The following is a 17,974-nucleotide window of genomic DNA, read 5'->3' on the forward strand; positions in this document are numbered from 1 at the left end:
ATTGAATTTGCATGATTTACATGACCATGATACAGGACCACCTGGCACATGGACCTTTTTTTTAGTATACTGATGTTGACTAATTAGTTCTGGGTCATGACCACCACTTCAGCTCACCCCAAAGGTATTGGATGGAGTCACATTACTCCAGAGGAATTAGGAATGATGACCTCAGGCTCATTTGTGATTGCTCCAGAGTGTCCCATTCTATTATCAGTCCATTTCTATGGAGGTTATTAAAGCTGTGTGTGTGCACAGTTGAACACCAGTAACAGCAATAAGTACATTAAAGGGAAGGGGAATAAATACGTACTGTATGTGACTCAATAGAATGGTGACTGTCCGTGGTGCTGAAAGGGGTTTTCAAAGTACTGGTGCTACCAAACTACTGCATAGTGTACAAAAAGAAAGAAAGAAACAGAGAAACATGTGAGATAGATAGATAGACAGACAGACAGACAGACAGATAGATAGATAGATAGATAGATAGATAGATAGATAAAAGGACAGAAAGATAGACAGATAGATAGACATATAGATAAACACATGGATGGGTGGATGGATGGATGGATGGATGGATGGATGGATGGATGGACAGATAGATAGACGGAATCTAGTTGCCATTTTATACCCACTTAATCGACTATTTGATTGGATATAACAAACAGATGGGTAGAGAGAGTTGCAGATAGACAGACAGATAGATAGATGGGCGATTGGATAGGTAGATAGAACCTAGTTGCCATTCAGTCAACACTGACTAAACAACTGTTTGCTGGGATATAACAAACAGAGATATAGGCCATATAGATGGACATACAGATGGATAGACAGAGTTGCAGATAGATAGATAGATAGATAGATAGATAGATATACAGATAGATAGATAGATAGATAGATATACAGATAGATAGATAGATAGATATACAGATAGATAGATAGATAGATAGATAGATAGATATACAGATAGATAGATAGATAGATATACAGATAGATAGATAGATATACAGATAGATAGATAGATAGATAGATATACAGATAGATAGATATACAGATAGATAGATAGATAGATAGATATACAGATAGATAGATAGATAGATATACAGATAGATAGATAGATATACAGATAGATAGATAGATAGATAGATAGATAAATAGATAGATAGATAGATAGATAGATAGATAGACAGATATATTGATAGATAGATAGCTGGATAGATAGACAGATATATTGATAGATAGACAGATAGATAGATAGATAGATAGACAGATATATTGATAGATAGACAGATAGATAGATAGACAGATAGATAGATAGATAGATAGATAGATAGATAGATAGATAGATGGATAGATAGACAGATAGATAGATAGATAGATAGATAGATAGATAGATAGATAGATGGATAAATAGATAGAACCTAGTTGCCATTTCAACACTGACTAAACGACTGTTTGCTGAATAATCCATGTTAAACTCACATGCTGCTGAGAAAGAAAGAAAACTAAATGGTACTAAATGGTAACAGCCTCCTAGATGGATCCTCCATTTTCAACGTACTGACCTTTTGTAACGTTTCACCACATTTCTCAATTATTATAAAGCAACTCTAAGCACACACACACGTGAAGGATCAGCAGTAAGCCCAGCAAACAAACCATACGGCGATTTCTATCACCTCATACAAATGAAGAAACAGGAGGGATTCCGTGACTCACAAAACTCTGTGAAAAGTCTATAAACGCCATTAACCCGTGATTCCCTCAGGCAAGTCCAGACCCACCGCGTCCACTGAGTATAACGATCTCAGAAAAGCAAGACGCACAAACTTCACATGTAACCAGAGCGAAACCTAAACACGAAAGAGGAAGAGCACTCACCGAGTGGAGCCACAAGCCCAGGCACACGGAGGGTCAAGTTCAAATACACCATCCAGTTCGCTCCGATACACCAGCACCATCCAGCAGCTCCTGCACCGCCGCCGAGCGCCAGCAGTCCGTCATGTGACTGAACACCCACAGCTCTCAGTCCTGCTCTCACCTCACCACCACACTGAGAACCTGAGTACAGCAGTGGTACTGTCCCCCCGTCCTTTCTCACGGCGTGTAGTTCCAGCAGATTAGGGTTAGGGTGAAGGTAACTGATGAACCCCTGCTCTACTGATGAAACTTCATGAAGCTGAAATGTCAGCTGCTCCAGAGGCAGCTCAGTGACCTCACAATCGATCTTTTGCGTCATAATGCCTTGTGACCCTACACTGGAACTGAAACCGCCCACAAAAGCCTTCCTTACTAGCAACTGTTGCTAGGCTGGACAAGCTTAAAAGTGCAGAGGAATGCATTTATTAAGCCTTTTAAGTTATAAATATAAATTATATATATATATATATATATAATTAATAAATAAAATAAATATTATATATAAAATAAATAGTAAGTGTGTGACTTTGGTTGGGGTGGAAAAGCATAGCTTTAACCCTGTGATAAAACGCCACAATTATTGCTGTCCTCAACAGTCCTTAATGTGCTGTTAGCAAGCTCAAGAAATTGTAGCCTGACCCCCACTCACTTTCTTAGATGCAAATATTTTATTATATCTTATTATGATCTTCATGGGACAACACTATAGAATGAAACATAGATGAGGAAGCTAAAAGTAAAGCTGAAGGTAAAGGCCATGGACTGGTCAAGGGTGTTTCCAGACCTAAAACCATTTGATCACATGTGGGGCATCCTCAAGCGTCAAAACCCTGACGCTGGCCTACAAAGCCAAGAACGGAACAGCCCCTCCATACTTGATGGCAATGGTCAAAAGCCAATCCGCACCAAGAGCCCTTCCAGCTTCAAGTACGGCTCGGCTCGACCCACCATCCCTTAAAATCCACGGAAGACGAGCGTCCAGGCTTTTTTCTGTCCTGCACCAAAGTGGTGGAACGAGCTGCCCCTGGGTGTCCAAACGTCCGAGTCTCTCACTGTCTTCAAACGCAGACTGAAGACCCTCCTCTTCTGAGAGTACTTGGACGAATAGCACAGCACTAGGGTCACCTTATTGACTTGTGTTTAGTAGTGTCTAAAGCTTAGAGGTATCTTTGAACTATTAGTCTATTCTAACTAGCTAAGGGTTTTCTTGGGTAAATAGCAAAGCACTTTGTAAGTCGCTCTGGATAAGAGCGTCTGCTAAATGCCGTAAATGTAAATGCAAGTGGAAGGTGGAGGAGCGCAAGGTGTCAAACATCCACCTGCTCTGTAATATCGTCATGAAGAAGTGGAAGTGAAGTGAATTCCATGCCTGCCAAAGAGGATTAAGGCAGTTCTAAATAATAATGGTGGTCAAGCACAATATTGACACTATGTGTACAGTTTGGACTTGTTCACTGTGAGGTGTACTGACTTGTGTACTGACAGCTATTAATGTCTGTAGGTTGAGTTATTTTGAGAGTTGACAGTAAATCTATACTGCTACACATGCTGTACACTGACTACTCTAACTTATGTCCAACTTATGTCAGTTTCTATAGTGTCGTCCCATTAAAAAAAACATAGAATAAAATATTTGAGCAGAAATCTGAGGGGTGTTTGGCTCCAATTTGATAGTCAGCTGAGGTAGTGCTGTTAGTTTTAGAGGGAGTGGATGTTTTTTTGTTTGTTTGTTTGTTTTTTACATGATATTTAAGACAGTCCAGCCTCCATTCCAAGTAAAAATGATTCTATATAGCTGTGAAAAAGGGCTTAACTCATAATGACACTACAACCCTTTTTGATGTTACATAGAAACAACGTTTCTACAAACATTTTCCCCTTAAAATAAAGAACCCTTTAATCAGCCAGAGAACCATTTTAGCATTGTAATGGTTCTGTGGGTTGGCATGGCTCTATATTAAACAATTGACTTTACTAAAGAACATTATTCTGACTTATACACTGGTCAGACATTACATACAAACCACTTAACTATTCTGTAGGTTCCCGTTGTGCTGCCAAAACAACTCTGACCCCTTGAGGCATGGACTCTACAAGACCTCTGAAGGTGTCATGTGGTATCCAGCACTGAGACATTAGCAGCAGATCCTTTAGGTTCTGTAGGTTGTGAAGTGGGGTCACTAGTTCTCTTTTCTTGGAGCACTTTTGGTAAGAACACCCCACACATGCCTGACATATTTGGAGATACTCCGACCCAGTCGTCTAGTCGTCTAGTCGTCTGTGGCTCAGATTCAACTCAAGACAACCATATTCACCATTAGTATTGGACACAGATGGAATTTGGCCTCAGTGCAGTGAACACACACAGTGACAGTGACTACACATGCAGCGCCTAAGGGGCAGGGAGGGTTAGGGGCCTTGCTCAAGGGCCCAATAGTAGCTGCTTACATAGCCCGGGTATCGAACCCACACCCTGTCATCAATAGCCCAGTGCTCTGACCACTGAGCCACCACTGCCCTCTAAAAGCTCAACTGGCAGTGGTGAGATTCTTACGTTTCCCTATTGTTCCTGCTTCAACACATCGGCTTCAAGAACTGACTGTTCACTTGCTGCATAACCCGTATATTTCTTTATGTAAAACTGGTCCAACACTGAAACACTATCTGTAAAAGAATACAGTAGTGGGAAGAGCATGGATAGGTATTGACTCACAGATGTTCTGGTTTCAGTCAGGTTACGTCATTCATGTTTACTACCTGCAGACAAGCATGGTCCAGTTTTCGTCTCTGGACTTCTTTAATAGTGAAGGCAGTTTGATTTAGGCTCTGACAAGCTGCATCTGTGTGATAGACATGATAGCTGCAAAGGATTTGATATTTCTTAATATTGGACTAAATTGAGCTGGAATGGGAGAGCAGACTCAGACGTCCTGTGGTCTGCGTGAGAAGCCAGGCCCCCTGTTAGTGTGGTGAGTGATGGAAGGAAGGGAGGAGTTCAGTAATGTCTTTACTCCACTATGCAAGAATTAGCATTTCTTGCTCCTGGGATCCCCCTACAGTCGGAAGGTGGAGGTTGTGGTTTGAGCCACCACTACAGACCAATTTGTGCTTCAGCGTTAAGTGAATGCAGAGTCTACAGTGTTGCATCACAGTCATAACAGTAGTCTGGTAGGGGGCGGGTGTTAATGGCACTTTGTTGACTCTCTTATTGACCCTCGTATTTTACAAATGACAGCGACTGAAATGGAGTGGATTAATGTGGAGCTGGAACAAAATAGCTGTTGTTTTTTTAAATACAATTTCTACAATGAAAAACAGAGACAACGTCAGAAGAGAGAGGAGACCGTACGGCCATAGAACCAAGTCAGAAAGAGGGTGAGCTGTTCGTGATTTGGTATTTAGGGACACTCTTTTCAGATGCTTTTTACAAGTTTAAAGATCCCGGAGTAGCAACAATAGAGGCACTATTCTCCTTATTACAGGTCAGTTGATAAGTGATATGATTTTGAAGCTGTTATTTTAAGGTAAACATTCTACATATTGTTGCTTTAATGTAATGTAATTCCACTCCAAAAAAAACAATACTCCTTCTTATGGTCAAAACATTGTGCAAGCAAGGCCTGTGTGTCCATTTTTCATTCTGCTGACAGGGCACACACATCACAACGCTTCTATTCTTAACCAAGTCTTTCAGAAGAATCTACAGCCCATCAGCTGTCACCATCCACTACTGAAAAGTCAAGAATGTCTCTCAAGAGTTGTCAAGCCTGCTCTTTAGAGGTTCTTCTGAAGACAGTGCTCATAGCTGGGTTATTGTTGCTGTTGTTGATGGTGTGAGCTCTCTACCAGACCGTGAACACTGAGAGGTTGAAGCTCTGCTCTGCTCTCCTGCAGAAATGGCACCTGACAACCTGACACCGATCTTCAGTATCATCTTAGACATACAGTATTCACACCAGCATGCATTCTCTGTGTAACAGAGTAATTCTGATGTTAGATTCAATCTCAGTGATGGTTGAAGTTGAAATACAGGGCTTGGAAGGGCCTCTGTCTTCAGGTCTTGTGTCTGAAGGTTATCTGTTCACCTGATGTTGACCTTATTTGATTAAAGGTTGTAGATTGGCATAGAAAAGGCTTCAGGCTTCTTACTTTAGACAGTAACGAGACACACAGACATACACACACAAACACACACACTCACACACATACATTAGAATTGAATGTGATTGGTCTCTTTTTGTAAGAATAAAGTGTTTGAGAGTCAGAAGGACGCAGCATTCATACAGCCCACATTCCTATAGATAGGGCTGGATACTGTACCACTCTCAGAGCAGATAAGCGCTGCCTGCTGCAGCAGGTCATGCTGGGCTTTTCTGGAACAGCCAAGATAAGGTCACTTTTTTATGAGGATGCTATTCCTGACTTTTATTATTACATTCTCTTATGGCTGCAATGTCCTCCTGAATGGATGAAATGTGTATACAGTTGAAACCCGAAGATTATATACACTATATAAAAAGACACATACATTTTTTCTAACATTTTTGTCTGACATGAATTTAGAATGAACTTTTCCCATTTTAGGTCAATTAGGATGAACAAAATTATTTTTATTACATTTCATTACAATTATTGACATTTTTTTAAGTAATTTTTATTATTTTCGTCAAAGTCAAAAGTTTAAATACACTAAGATTACTATGCCTTTAAACCATTTGGGACAGCCCATATGATGATATCCTGTCTTTGGAAGCTTCTGATAGATTTATTGGCAACATCTGAGCTAATTAGAGACACACCTGTGGATGTATTTTAAGGCACACCTGAAACACACTGCTTCTTTGTGCAACATCATAGGAAAATTGAAAGAAATCAGCCAAGATATCAGGAAGAGAATTGTGGACTTGTGGCTCATCCTTGGGTGCAATTCCCAGATGCCTGAAGGTCCCAGGTTCATCTGTACAAACAATTATATGCAAGTACAAGCAAGATGGGAATGTCCAGCCATCATACCGCTCAGGAAGGAGACAGGTTCGGTGTCCCAGAGATGAACGTGCTTTGGTCCGAAATGTGCCCAAATCAACCCAAGAACAAAAGCAAAAGACCTTGTGAAGATGCTGGCTGAAACTGGTAAGAGTCTGTCATTATCCACAGTGAAACGAGTGCTGTATCCACATAGGCTGAAAAGCCAGGAAGAAGCCATCACTGCAAAAGAAACATAAAAAAGCCAGATTAATGTCTGCAAATGCACACAGGGACAAAGACAGCACACTCACACACAGCAAGTCAAAGTGTACCACGTTTTTGCATTATTCAAAGGTTAGTATTTGTTCCAAGAAATAAAAATTCACTGCCCAGATAAATGGCTTTACACATCATGAGAATATATAGGATTTCCCATCACTGTGCATCTTAGAGAAAATGCTTGTTTTTATAAGAATGGTCATCTTTTAATAATTTTGCTTTGCTGAAATGCTGGATTTTTCTCATATTGTCAGCATGACGCCAATAAAGGACACAGGCATTATTCTCAAGTTCCAGTGATTCTGTAGTATACTGTAGATTATTCTGACCTTCTAGAGAATGTATCATTATTAATGTACACTGTTACCAAACCAAAACGTATAATGCATTCTCATACCTATTGCAGAAATCTTCATTACGTTTGGAAAGAAGGATCTGCAGCACCACTGCAAATGGGCAACGTAAACATATGGCTAATTTCAGTTTGCTTATGCGGAGGATATATTTACCCTCATTACCATTCAGGGCCTCTTTCTGATCCAGATAATGATATTCAGCCTGTCTCCAGGGGAGCTCAGGCCACGAAGGGTGAAGTCAGCACAAACATGACTCCTGCTGACTGAAGCATTCCGTCCTGAACTCCAAGACGCACACACACTCACACACACACACACACACACACACACACACACACACACACACACACACTTGAACATAAAAGCTCCTAAATGGTTCACAGCTTGAATGTACAGTTCTAGGAAAAACTATAAATTGGTGTTTACAGTGCTCTTTAAAGACGAAGGTTCTTTAGGCAACCTAAAGTAGTTAGGTTACCTCTAGTTCTCAGATTCAGCTGTTCCATTTTAACAACTTCATTATTAATAATAAAATAATAGTAATAATGATAATAATAACAACAATAATAGTACATTTCTTAAAACAATCAACCTTGCCATTAAAAATAACTGCTTTATTAAATCATTATTAAGGTAAATGCTCTGAAATGTCCCTATCTCTATACCATCCCACACACACCCAGGCACATTTTCTCACAAACACACATTACAATTTTAGATTAATTTTTTTTTTTATTATTATATTTTTTTGCTACAGCTACGTCTATACACTTGAAATATTAACAAAGAAAAACAATTAATACATTTTTAAAATATAAAAATACCAATAACAAACAAATCACAACCTATTCAATAAGCAAAAATACATTAATGTTAATTTTAATTATTTTAAAAATCTTAAAATTTCCTAAACTGAAATAAAATATACACATCAGATCTACATACATGAAAAAATTGTACTCAGTTAGTTATATTTATTTATGTAATGTGTGTTTATGTAACTCTTACCGTAAAGTTTTTAATTCATTTAAACCTACAAATTGTGTCTGAACGTGTTTGTTTTTATAAGGTAAGACGAAGTAAATTACGTTTGGAAATATTTAATATTTTCATTGTCTTTTTAAGCTCTCTGTGTGGACCAGACACCTGTGCTAGCTAGCTACATGCTAACCTTGAGGGGAATTAGCTAGCTAGCTAGCTAGCAACCTGTGCACGTGACTGTAGCTATGTAGCTAGTAAATTCGGCAATATTGCCTGAATATGTACTATAAGCTTAAACACAGCATCTAAAACACACAAGTACCTGAAAACACAAACTATTTGAGTGCAGCTGATTTCGTGCATTTTCTGGTGTGTGTGTGCGACATGCACAGAGAATAGCTCGCGGGAGCTCGCCTCCAGTGCGGATAGTGTTATTCACTTATTTTCACTTCATAAAAACCTACAAACCGAACATGTTCTTTTTCAGACTAGTCTGGTTTGGAGGGGTGAAGGGAGAGAGAGACTGAGAGGATGGACATTGGCCAGAGCACCACTGGCTTCACCGTTGGTACAGCAGTTCGTCCCTGGCTGCTCAAAGACTTCTGCCCACCAGCACCTCCACTGTGTAAGACTGTCCCGCACTGCAAACCTACAGCCCGATAGGGCCCCAAAGCACATTTCTACAGGCTCAGTGACAGCAGTAACTAATCGATTAAGCTGCAGCAGTATTGTTTAGGTACCACTGTTTCAGTATAGCGCTCTGAAACGTTACTGAGCGCTCTGCCATTTGTTTAGACGCAAGTAAGGAATGACAATATGACAGTAATCTTTTTTGTGTTGTGAAACTTTACTGCAGTCTTCTTGTCTGTGTGTGTGTGTGTGTGTGTGTGTGTGTGTGTTTGTGTGCAAATGAAGACTACTCCAAAGCCGGCCGAGAAGCACGTGAGAGAAATTCTTATTCCTTGCCCAGAGTATTTCCTAATTAAGTAATCAGCCTACACCCTGTAAATGGATTTTCTAGCATCCTTATACCTTTACTTCATTCCATTTTGTATTTGTGTATTGTCAGTGTACACATTTGAATGATGTAAACTAGGTTTACACCGATACCATTTTTTTCTTTCCGATACGGATACCATATTTTCAAGTATCCCCCCATACAGAGTACTGATACTGATACTGATACAGGATAGATTCCTTTAAATCCTAATGTTTATATTGTTCCACTTTTTATAGCTTGTACTTTTTCATATTTTCTTATCCCAGATAAGATTATTTATTATTAATAAGCCTAGCTTTTACTGATTAAACAGCTTTTACTGATTGAGGAACTGCACATTTGAAGGGTTTCAGAGCTATGAAAAAATAATAAACTGCCACAATGCAGAAACATGTGCAAGTAGGGAAGCATAATCTGGCTAAGCTCAACCGAACAGCTTTTTAAATTGGTGTTTAAATGTTACATTTCAGAGCAGTGGGAAAAAGCCAGTTTAGAAACAATAAGTGCTTCTGCAGCAATTTCACATTCAGGTCCACGTCTGTGTGTAAAACAGTACTAAACGTCAGTGTGTGGCCTTTAAACAAGCTGCTGAAACTCAACTTTTAGTTTCAGAACCAGAAAAACACCAGATGGAAACAAAAAGTGCTGTAAATATAAAAGGTAATTAAATGTCTGTTTAATGGTAATAATCATTTATGACAGGCTTTTACTGGTTGTTTAAATGTTTGGTTTCATAACAAAGTCTGCAAACAAAAATGTTGTATGTGGAGGGAAAAAAAATAAATGTAATGCATCAGTAAGTGCAAGTATCAGCACCAATATGGTATTGATGCAACACACTTTGTTTTTCAAAAAATATAAACACACAAATATTATATCATTGACGATTTTAACATTCTGAGAAAATTAACATGTACAGTTTATTGATTTACTTTTTTAATTAAATAAAATGTTACGTCAGGGTTATTTCAGCAGTTGGTGCATGTTAAAGTGCTGTTCCTTTAAAAAAACATGGTTTACTTGAAGACACAATTTAGTCCAACATGCTGCCCCATTGGCTGTCCTCTATTGTGCCTTAGTCGGCAGGCTGTGCTGAACACTCCTTATGACTTCAGTGTGTGTGAATGGGTGTGGCTCAACTGCTGTAGGCTTCATTAGCATATGTAAATGCATTGGTTTTTGTGACAGAAACAAAAACAGTGATTTTAAAATAAACAGGGCTTTTTTGCTAGTTCGAATCCCGGGTCATGCTGCTTTGCCATCAGCAGATGGTGCCTGAGAGCGCACAGTTGGCCACGCTCTGTGAAGGTGGGTAGATAGCGCTCTCTCCCCACATCACCCTTAGTGTGATGCTTCTGTTAGCTGATAAATCCTAGCTGGGGAGTCGTTGCTTTCCTTCTAGCGCATTGGCAGCCTTGTAATGTTACCTCAGAGGCACTGGCTACCTTCACATGTATCGGAGAACTATTGTGCTTATCCCCAGCCTCTTAGCATAGCAAGGGATAGTGGGAGTCCTAACACGTGGGTTGGGCAGTTGGCTCTGCTGAATTGAGGAGGAATATTGGGGTTAAACTGGGCAAACTTTGAAAAAAATTTTTAACAGTGTTGGTACATCAAACTATTTTGTTGAAAAAAATGACATAAGTAAAACTTATTAACTGGGAAGCAGATATTTAGTTTTCTCTGCTACATTCACTTCTCTTTACACAAGTCCACACAAGATCCATTCACTCAGGGAGCCCAGTTCTAGCATGCTCCTGCAATTACCACATACTTCTGCACTCACACCTTCCGCCCAAGTGGTCATTAGTGTTACTGTGCTGGCGTGCAGTGCTCCTTTAAAACTACCACTGAGCGCACGCTCGTTTTACAAGTAACTGCTGGACGAGTGTTCGAGGAGATGCTCAAGGCAGATAATTCACAAGAGGCAGAGCTCTGAACATGAGGTGCTCTTAATTAATTTCCTCTACTCACTTTTTATCCAGTTAGCCAGTTAAGTCGACTTCTCTGGAGCTTGCGCACTGCTCAGAAAGGCAGGGAGAGGCAGCTTGTTAGCACACAATGCTATTTATAGATCATCTAATGGGAATCCATAGAAAATCAGCGGTTGGTCTTTATTTCTTGATTCCATGTCTAACTGGGGCATCAGAACAGCCTAGTTATTTTCTTTCCTTCTAGTTTTTACCTTTTTTCCCATCCAGCCCTTACACCCCAGGTCTACCATCCTGTTATTCTTTTTGAAGTTTGTTATTCAGTAACTACTCTGGAACTAAGCTGAGTAGTTATAAGAGTGAGAAATTTGAGATGTGAGGAATATATAGTTTGGTAAAGTACTATTAAAAGTTGAAATGATTCTTTAATTTCATTGTAACTCGCCCTGGCGCTACACAAAACCACTGTTAAATGGTCCATTAAATAAACATTAATACTTTGGAATGACCTTCCCAAAGTCCTGACCTTGCACACGGCTGCTGTTTTGGACTTAAAGGTAAAAGGTTCTGAAGCTGCTTTCCACAGCTCCTGTATCATGACAGGCCTTTCAGTGACTAGACACTGAGGAGTCAAATAACAACGATTAAGATATTTATTTATTGTTTATTTATGTATCATTTAATGTATTGGTTTAAAAAAACAGTTCCAATTAATAGGAGAGGTGGGTACATCAGTAATATGCCAGATGATAACTTGTGCCTGTTTTTTAATTAGATGATTGGGAATGATATTTGTGATTTTCTTTGTAGAGATTTGTAAATGTGCATTAGGGCTGAGCGGTATGACCAAAAATGTGTATCACAGTATTTTAAGATTTTGGCAATTTCATGGTAAATCAAGTCTTTTAATTGATTCATAGATATCATATAGCTATATAGACATTAATATTTTTGCCAGTAAAATCTTTAAAAAATGACTAATGAATGACCTTCTTTTTAAAACAAAATCCTATTAGAAACAGTAGGCCTGTCAGGCTAACAGTTGCTTATTTTACTACTACTACACATTTAATAATATATAACATTTTTAGTGTGCAAAACAGAGCTGAATAATAAACCATATTATAGTAACCATAGTATTATCATTACTGCATTCTTTAAAACATATCTTGTAAAAGCTTATGAATTTAACTGTAAACTCGCTTTGTTTTCTGTCTGAAGTTCAGTTTTACCTCAGAAAGCGTTTATTCTCTAAACGTTATTGTAGCGTGTTCAGAAAGTGCTTGGCTACCAGCGTTAAGCAGAGAGCAAATTAAAGCTCCGTTTTTCACGACTTCTCCCAAAGATCTTATCTTATAGACCTTCTAACGTCTTCATCTCCTCCGAGCGCGGTTACTTTAAATCCGGTGGATGTGAAAAGTAAGGGAGCGTTTGTGTGATAGCCTACTGTCGCTAGCGTTTGAGCTGGCTCCTCCAGAATCTTTTCTAACCATGTTCTAATCATCTGTAGCTGATGTGTCCTAATGTTTTCCTAATAAGAAAACTGCGTTTTTATTACAGTTTACAAATGAGGTTTTACATGTAATGATATTACCTTCCTCAATATTGTTCAAATGAAAATTAAATGTCCATATGTTTAAATGTGTTAAACAGGCACAGGTTTTAATGGGGTGTCCTAATGTTTTCACATGACTGAAGAAATCCTTTTATAAAGCCTTTTTGAATGGTTCTGCAAACAACCAAATTCAAGAGGTTTCCCTGTACTTAAAGAACCATTTATGACTAAGAGTATAGTCAATGAAAGAACTTTCATTTTCATAGTTATTTATTTCAGCATTGATGGACATAAATGAAAATACTGACTTCAGAATATTTAACTGCATTAACACTCCTAATCATTAGAAATAACATACAAACAGGTAGGTACTATTATGCTTTTAACATAAATGCCTACTAGGCCATATGCAACTACGTCTATTCTGCAACACACATAAATACATGAATTATTTCACAAGAATTTCAACATTAATCCCAACACATGTTGAAGAGATGGTGTGGAGGTTCCTAACACAAGGCAGACAGTAAGCTACATGTTACTAACTTTAGCTAAATAGAAATGGTCTTTCTTCTGGTTTGACTCCTATCACTGGTCCCTTGCACTGTACTGAACTGTGAGTGCTGGTTTTAACACTAGGTCTCTGCTGCCCTGAGAACTGTGGTTTGTTTGCAAAAAACAAAAGTACCCCATTTAGGCTGAATTTCCAAAACTTCTCCCGAAGGTTGGTGGTACAGCCACTTATTTCTTGTACTGACCCAAGTATCCTCTCAGGAAATCCTCAAATCGTGAGTTTGGGTACTCAGGTGCTGTATTGCTGGTGTTAGGCTCTTCAGGGTGACTTTCTTGTTGGGACGGCTCATCGGCTTGCTTCTCATTGGCTGCGGGCTCAACGCGACGCAGGCGGCAATTGAAGTCAATCTCGGGATCACAGTCTGGATGGGGTTCAATTATTCCATCGCGAACTGTCTTGGCCACCGCTGCCAGGCCAGCAAAGCCCTGGGGAGCAATCTTGCCACAGTTGGGATCATATGGATGGCAGTCTGGCTTGGTGCTAGCAAGACTTGCCTTCAAGCCCTGTGCCTCCAAAGGGGTGCAGTCTTTATCGTAGAAGACGTAGCAGTCGTAGCCTTCCTTGGTCTTGCCCCTGATACCCAGACGGGAGCGGGTCTGGAACTGGGGAAGAAGTGGGGGGGGTTTCATCAGGGCAGCCGTTCCTCCCATCAAGCAGTATGGGTCGTAGCGTGGATCACAGGACAAGTTAATTGGAGCTGGCTTATCTATGGGTGTGTACTCCAGCACAGGCTTGGTAAGTCCAGCCAGCCTGGTAGCACTGAGTGGGCTGCAGTCTTTGTCAAACAATGGGTTGCAGTACTGCCTGGGAGCTTCTTCAGTACCTGCTGACTGGGCAGATGGAGCTACGTTGGTGGCACAAAGAGGATCAGTTGCAGGATCACAGTTGGGATACAAATGGTACAGACCTGAGGGACCTTTGGCTACCAGAGTGGGCCTGCAATAGGGGTCTACGGTGGGGTCACAGCCTAAATGAGCATAGGAAGCTGCTGGGCCCAGTGCGGGCTTGTAGCCATAAGCAGCACGCAAGTGGTACTGCAGACACTCAACATCTGAAGGGTTGCAAATCCGCAGCAGTTCAGATTTCTGCTCCGCTGACAAGAAAGGCTCATGCACGGGAGCATAGTAAGAGCCTAACGGGGCCTTCAAGGGCATAGGGAGTAAGGGACTGAAAATAGGAGCTGGAGCAGAAGATGGCTCCTCGGATGGTGCCTGTGGACCATGAGCAAAGATGCAATAGGGATCAAGGTACGGGTTGCACACCTTCACCGTTGCTTGCTTCAAGTGAGCAGGCATAACAATCTTAGCCGTGGGCTTGCTGGTGGACTCAGCAATACAGTCGGGGTCATCCGAGTTGGCGCAAGCCTTGTAGATCTCACTAAGGTGGCTGAGGTAATGGTTGTAGGAACGGCCCTCCTCCACTCTATGCTTGCTTTGGAGGTAAGTCCGGTAAATACGATCCAGATTCTCAACCTGTAGATGACAAAGCAGATATAGACTGTCATGAGCCAGAACGGTGTGTGGGTAATAGCTTTCAGGTCTTTGCAATGGCAGCAGCTCCATCTTCACTTCTCAGTTTTAGTGTTTACTATGCAAGACTACTCACTCCCTCCTGGTTGTGGGTGTCCATGAAGTACTTGTACCAGTTCCAGAAATCTGGTAGGCGCTTGTAATACGCAACGTTCCTCCTGTGACGCCCCAGCTTCTTCAGAGCCGATAGGCCTGCTGGCTTCTCCTCAGCAGCTTCAGCAGCTGAACCCACAAAGATACAAAGTTGCTCATTAATAACTGAACCAATAATTAATTAAGTTCAGGGTAATGAAGTCTGCAACATGAACTGATTGAAAAAATCTGCATTTATGTCTCAAATACATAAAATAATCCACAAAGGAGGTGATATATGGAGGTGCTGTGAGTAGTTTTGCTGATTAGTATTTAAAAAGGGTAATAAGACACTAGTTAGTGTAGGTTTGCTGTCCAGTATAAACAAAGTAAAAGCCATTCACCTTGCTCTTGCTCTTGGTGCCCCACTGGACCAGCCCCCAGAAAGTCTGACAGACGTTAGAACAAAAGAAAGAGCATAAACTGTCAAGAACCAGATGTACCGTTGCACAAGTGAGAGGAAATGCTGACCCACTTATAAGCTCTTAAGAGCTGCAGGAACTTTTACTGTTGAAAGGCCTTGAACCATATCCTGCATGTTAACCCTTTGAACTTGAAAGAGGCACCTCATTCTCAAAATGACATAACTTCCATAATGGCTTCATAGTAGTTCCTATTATTAATAAAAGTTACTAAGAAGAAAGCCATAAGCTTAATTACCCAATATTAAGCTTGGACCTTAATGAGCTGATGCCAGTCCCTTTAGTCTGATGGCTTTGAGCAGTGTCAGACGTGGGCTTACTGCAACTGAGACCCCCACTGCGAGGGCACCCGTTAAACTACAAAGAGCACGGGCCATGCGCCTGAAGGCTGCTACATTAATTACCACACTGTTGTAAAAGAAGATGAAGGAGGTGGAAGTGTTCTGTATGGTTAACGTTATGTGCGCCATACGTCTGTACCACCAGTAGGTCTCTTTAGATGTTTATGGCTTGGAGGAAAGAGCAGAGTAAGCTGATTATGAAAGGCCTTCTGGTGCCTATTGTTTCGTTACTGTAAAGAAATGCACTTTTAGTTCTGCACAGACATTAGTTTTGGACAGAGCTTCATATTACAGCAGCAAGGTCTCTCACCTTGAAGGTCTCTTCATTTCACCTTATGGCAGATACATATGGTTTGAGGCTGAACATGTTTTGTTTGCTACTTAAAACTTTTGATTTTCAGTATGTTTGCCTTCTAGTCAAATCTTTCACTATATGTTTCACGGTAAAAAGGGTGTTTGAGAAGTTAGTTACCAGGTTGCTTAAACTTAAAATGGTAGGTTAACATAACTTATGACAGATGCTTGCTCTTAGAACTTACTATTAGAGGTTATTTAATTATTGAGGCCGCATGTTACTTTTTCCTGTTTTTAAATGGTCACAGTATCCTTTTGAAATGTGATAGTATTTTTTTTAATACTATCAGCTAGAGTTGGGTAATATGGTAAAAATACTTTCTCAATATTTAAAGACATTTTTCACAATTCACAATATTTATTAAGATCCATTTAATCACAAAATAATATGTCAGTAACAGATTCTTAAAAACTTCTGTTCAGATAATCTCTTGTACTGAAAACAGTGATCTGCTAAACTTCATCTAATTAAACCAGTCTAATTACACTGTTTGTAATGAAACATGCAGCTGATCAGTGTTTTTAGATCAGTGTTTTGTCACAATACAATAAAATATCGTAATATTGCCCAGCTCTACTATCAGTCTCACATTAGAGTTAGGGTTAGCGTTCATCAAAGAGTAGGTTTTGGCACAAGATCTTTTGGTCCAGTGGTGGTTTTAACAGTTGAAATGTCTGGTGGCTGACATCGCAACTAGGGCATAGTCTGGTTTTCCTCCCAATACAGTACTGACACTTACAATTTATCATAAATGTGATGTTGCTTTCTATAAAACCTGGTTTGTCATTAATATGTTAAGTCATTGTAACTCAACAAAGGAAACATGCAGATTCTTCTTCAAATGTTTTGGAAACTAGACTTTCCCAACATTTTGACAGGCAGTGAACATTGGATCTGATATCGGACCGAAACGTGGTTTGTGTGATAAAATGAAACTACTAAAAGATAAGAAAGAAACGGATCCCCACCTGGCATGAAGACAGTTGCAAGCACAATTCCAGTGAACAGGAAGGACAGCTTAAGTTTAGCCATTGTTCTGCTTTCAGCAACTCCTGCAGATGAAACAAGCAGAATGCACGTAGTGGGCAACACACCAACATAGGCAAGTGGAGAAAAGCTCCTCAAGGTGTCTATCTTCAGCTTCCAGGCTGCAGATACACACACCACTGATAATGACCACTCATGTCCAACAGTGGCCTTAATGGGACACCAGTGTACACACTGAAAATGCAGTTGTGGAGTCAAAATGAAAGATAGATAGATAGATAGATAGATAGATAGTTCTCTTTGCTCTTTTGAGTTTCTTTTTGTCCTTACTGTTGTGCATTTTAACACATTGTAGTTTATGGCCACATTGACAGAAAAACATTCAACAGTGCCACATTGCAGAATTGCCAAGCATTCACGAGCTCTGTAACTTCTTTAGAACTGAAACTGGCCTGTCAGAAAATGCAGCATTTGAGTAACCTGGTAAAAGAAAGTAAAGTGAAGGTTTTATTTAAAGGAAGTCCCAGTTTCCCATATGTTTTTTTTTTGGTTGTGAAATGTGTGATTTTAAGCAAAATGCAATACAAAGAGTCCTATATGTCCTATAGGCTTATATGGACGCAATACTGCTTTTAGCAGTACTCTAC

General features: G+C 39.9%; 2 protein-coding genes across 2 annotated transcripts in view; both read right to left on the minus strand.

The window, feature by feature from the left end:
• ralyl (RALY RNA binding protein like) overlaps nt 1-1,980 on the minus strand; it is a 44,310-nt gene extending 42,330 nt beyond the window's left edge. Inside the window, exon 1 of the mRNA XM_072686922.1 lies at nt 1,882-1,980. The gene's annotated coding sequence lies outside the window, so the exon portion shown is untranslated. The remainder of the gene's footprint in view (nt 1-1,881) is intronic.
• An 11,748-nt stretch (nt 1,981-13,728) lies between these two features.
• On the minus strand, nt 13,729-17,372 carry and2 (actinodin2). The gene is made up of 3 exons (XM_072688630.1): nt 17,309-17,372; nt 15,167-15,312; nt 13,729-15,033 (listed from the first exon to the last, which is right to left on the minus strand). The coding sequence occupies exons 1-3, from the start codon at nt 17,370-17,372 to the stop codon at nt 13,729-13,731; spliced, it is 1,515 nt and encodes a 504-aa protein (XP_072544731.1).
• Nucleotides 17,373-17,974: the final 602 nt, after the last annotated feature.

This window comes from Salminus brasiliensis, chromosome 9, assembly GCF_030463535.1.
Source record: "Salminus brasiliensis chromosome 9, fSalBra1.hap2, whole genome shotgun sequence".
In the NCBI taxonomy this organism is placed as follows: Eukaryota; Metazoa; Chordata; class Actinopteri; order Characiformes; family Bryconidae; genus Salminus; species Salminus brasiliensis.

Bases quoted from the DNA above. Each gene is read 5' to 3' on its own strand.
- and2 (XM_072688630.1), bottom strand. From the start codon at position 17,372: ATGGCTAAACTTAAGCTGTCCTTCCTGTTCACTGGAATTGTGCTTGCA. The intron at 15,313-17,308 runs GTGGGGATCCGT...TTGTGGGTTCAG, and splicing joins TGCAACTGTCTTCATGCCAG to CTGCTGAAGCTGCTGAGGAG. The intron at 15,034-15,166 runs GTGAGTAGTCTT...TGTCATCTACAG, and splicing joins ACACCCACAACCAGGAGGGA to GTTGAGAATCTGGATCGTAT.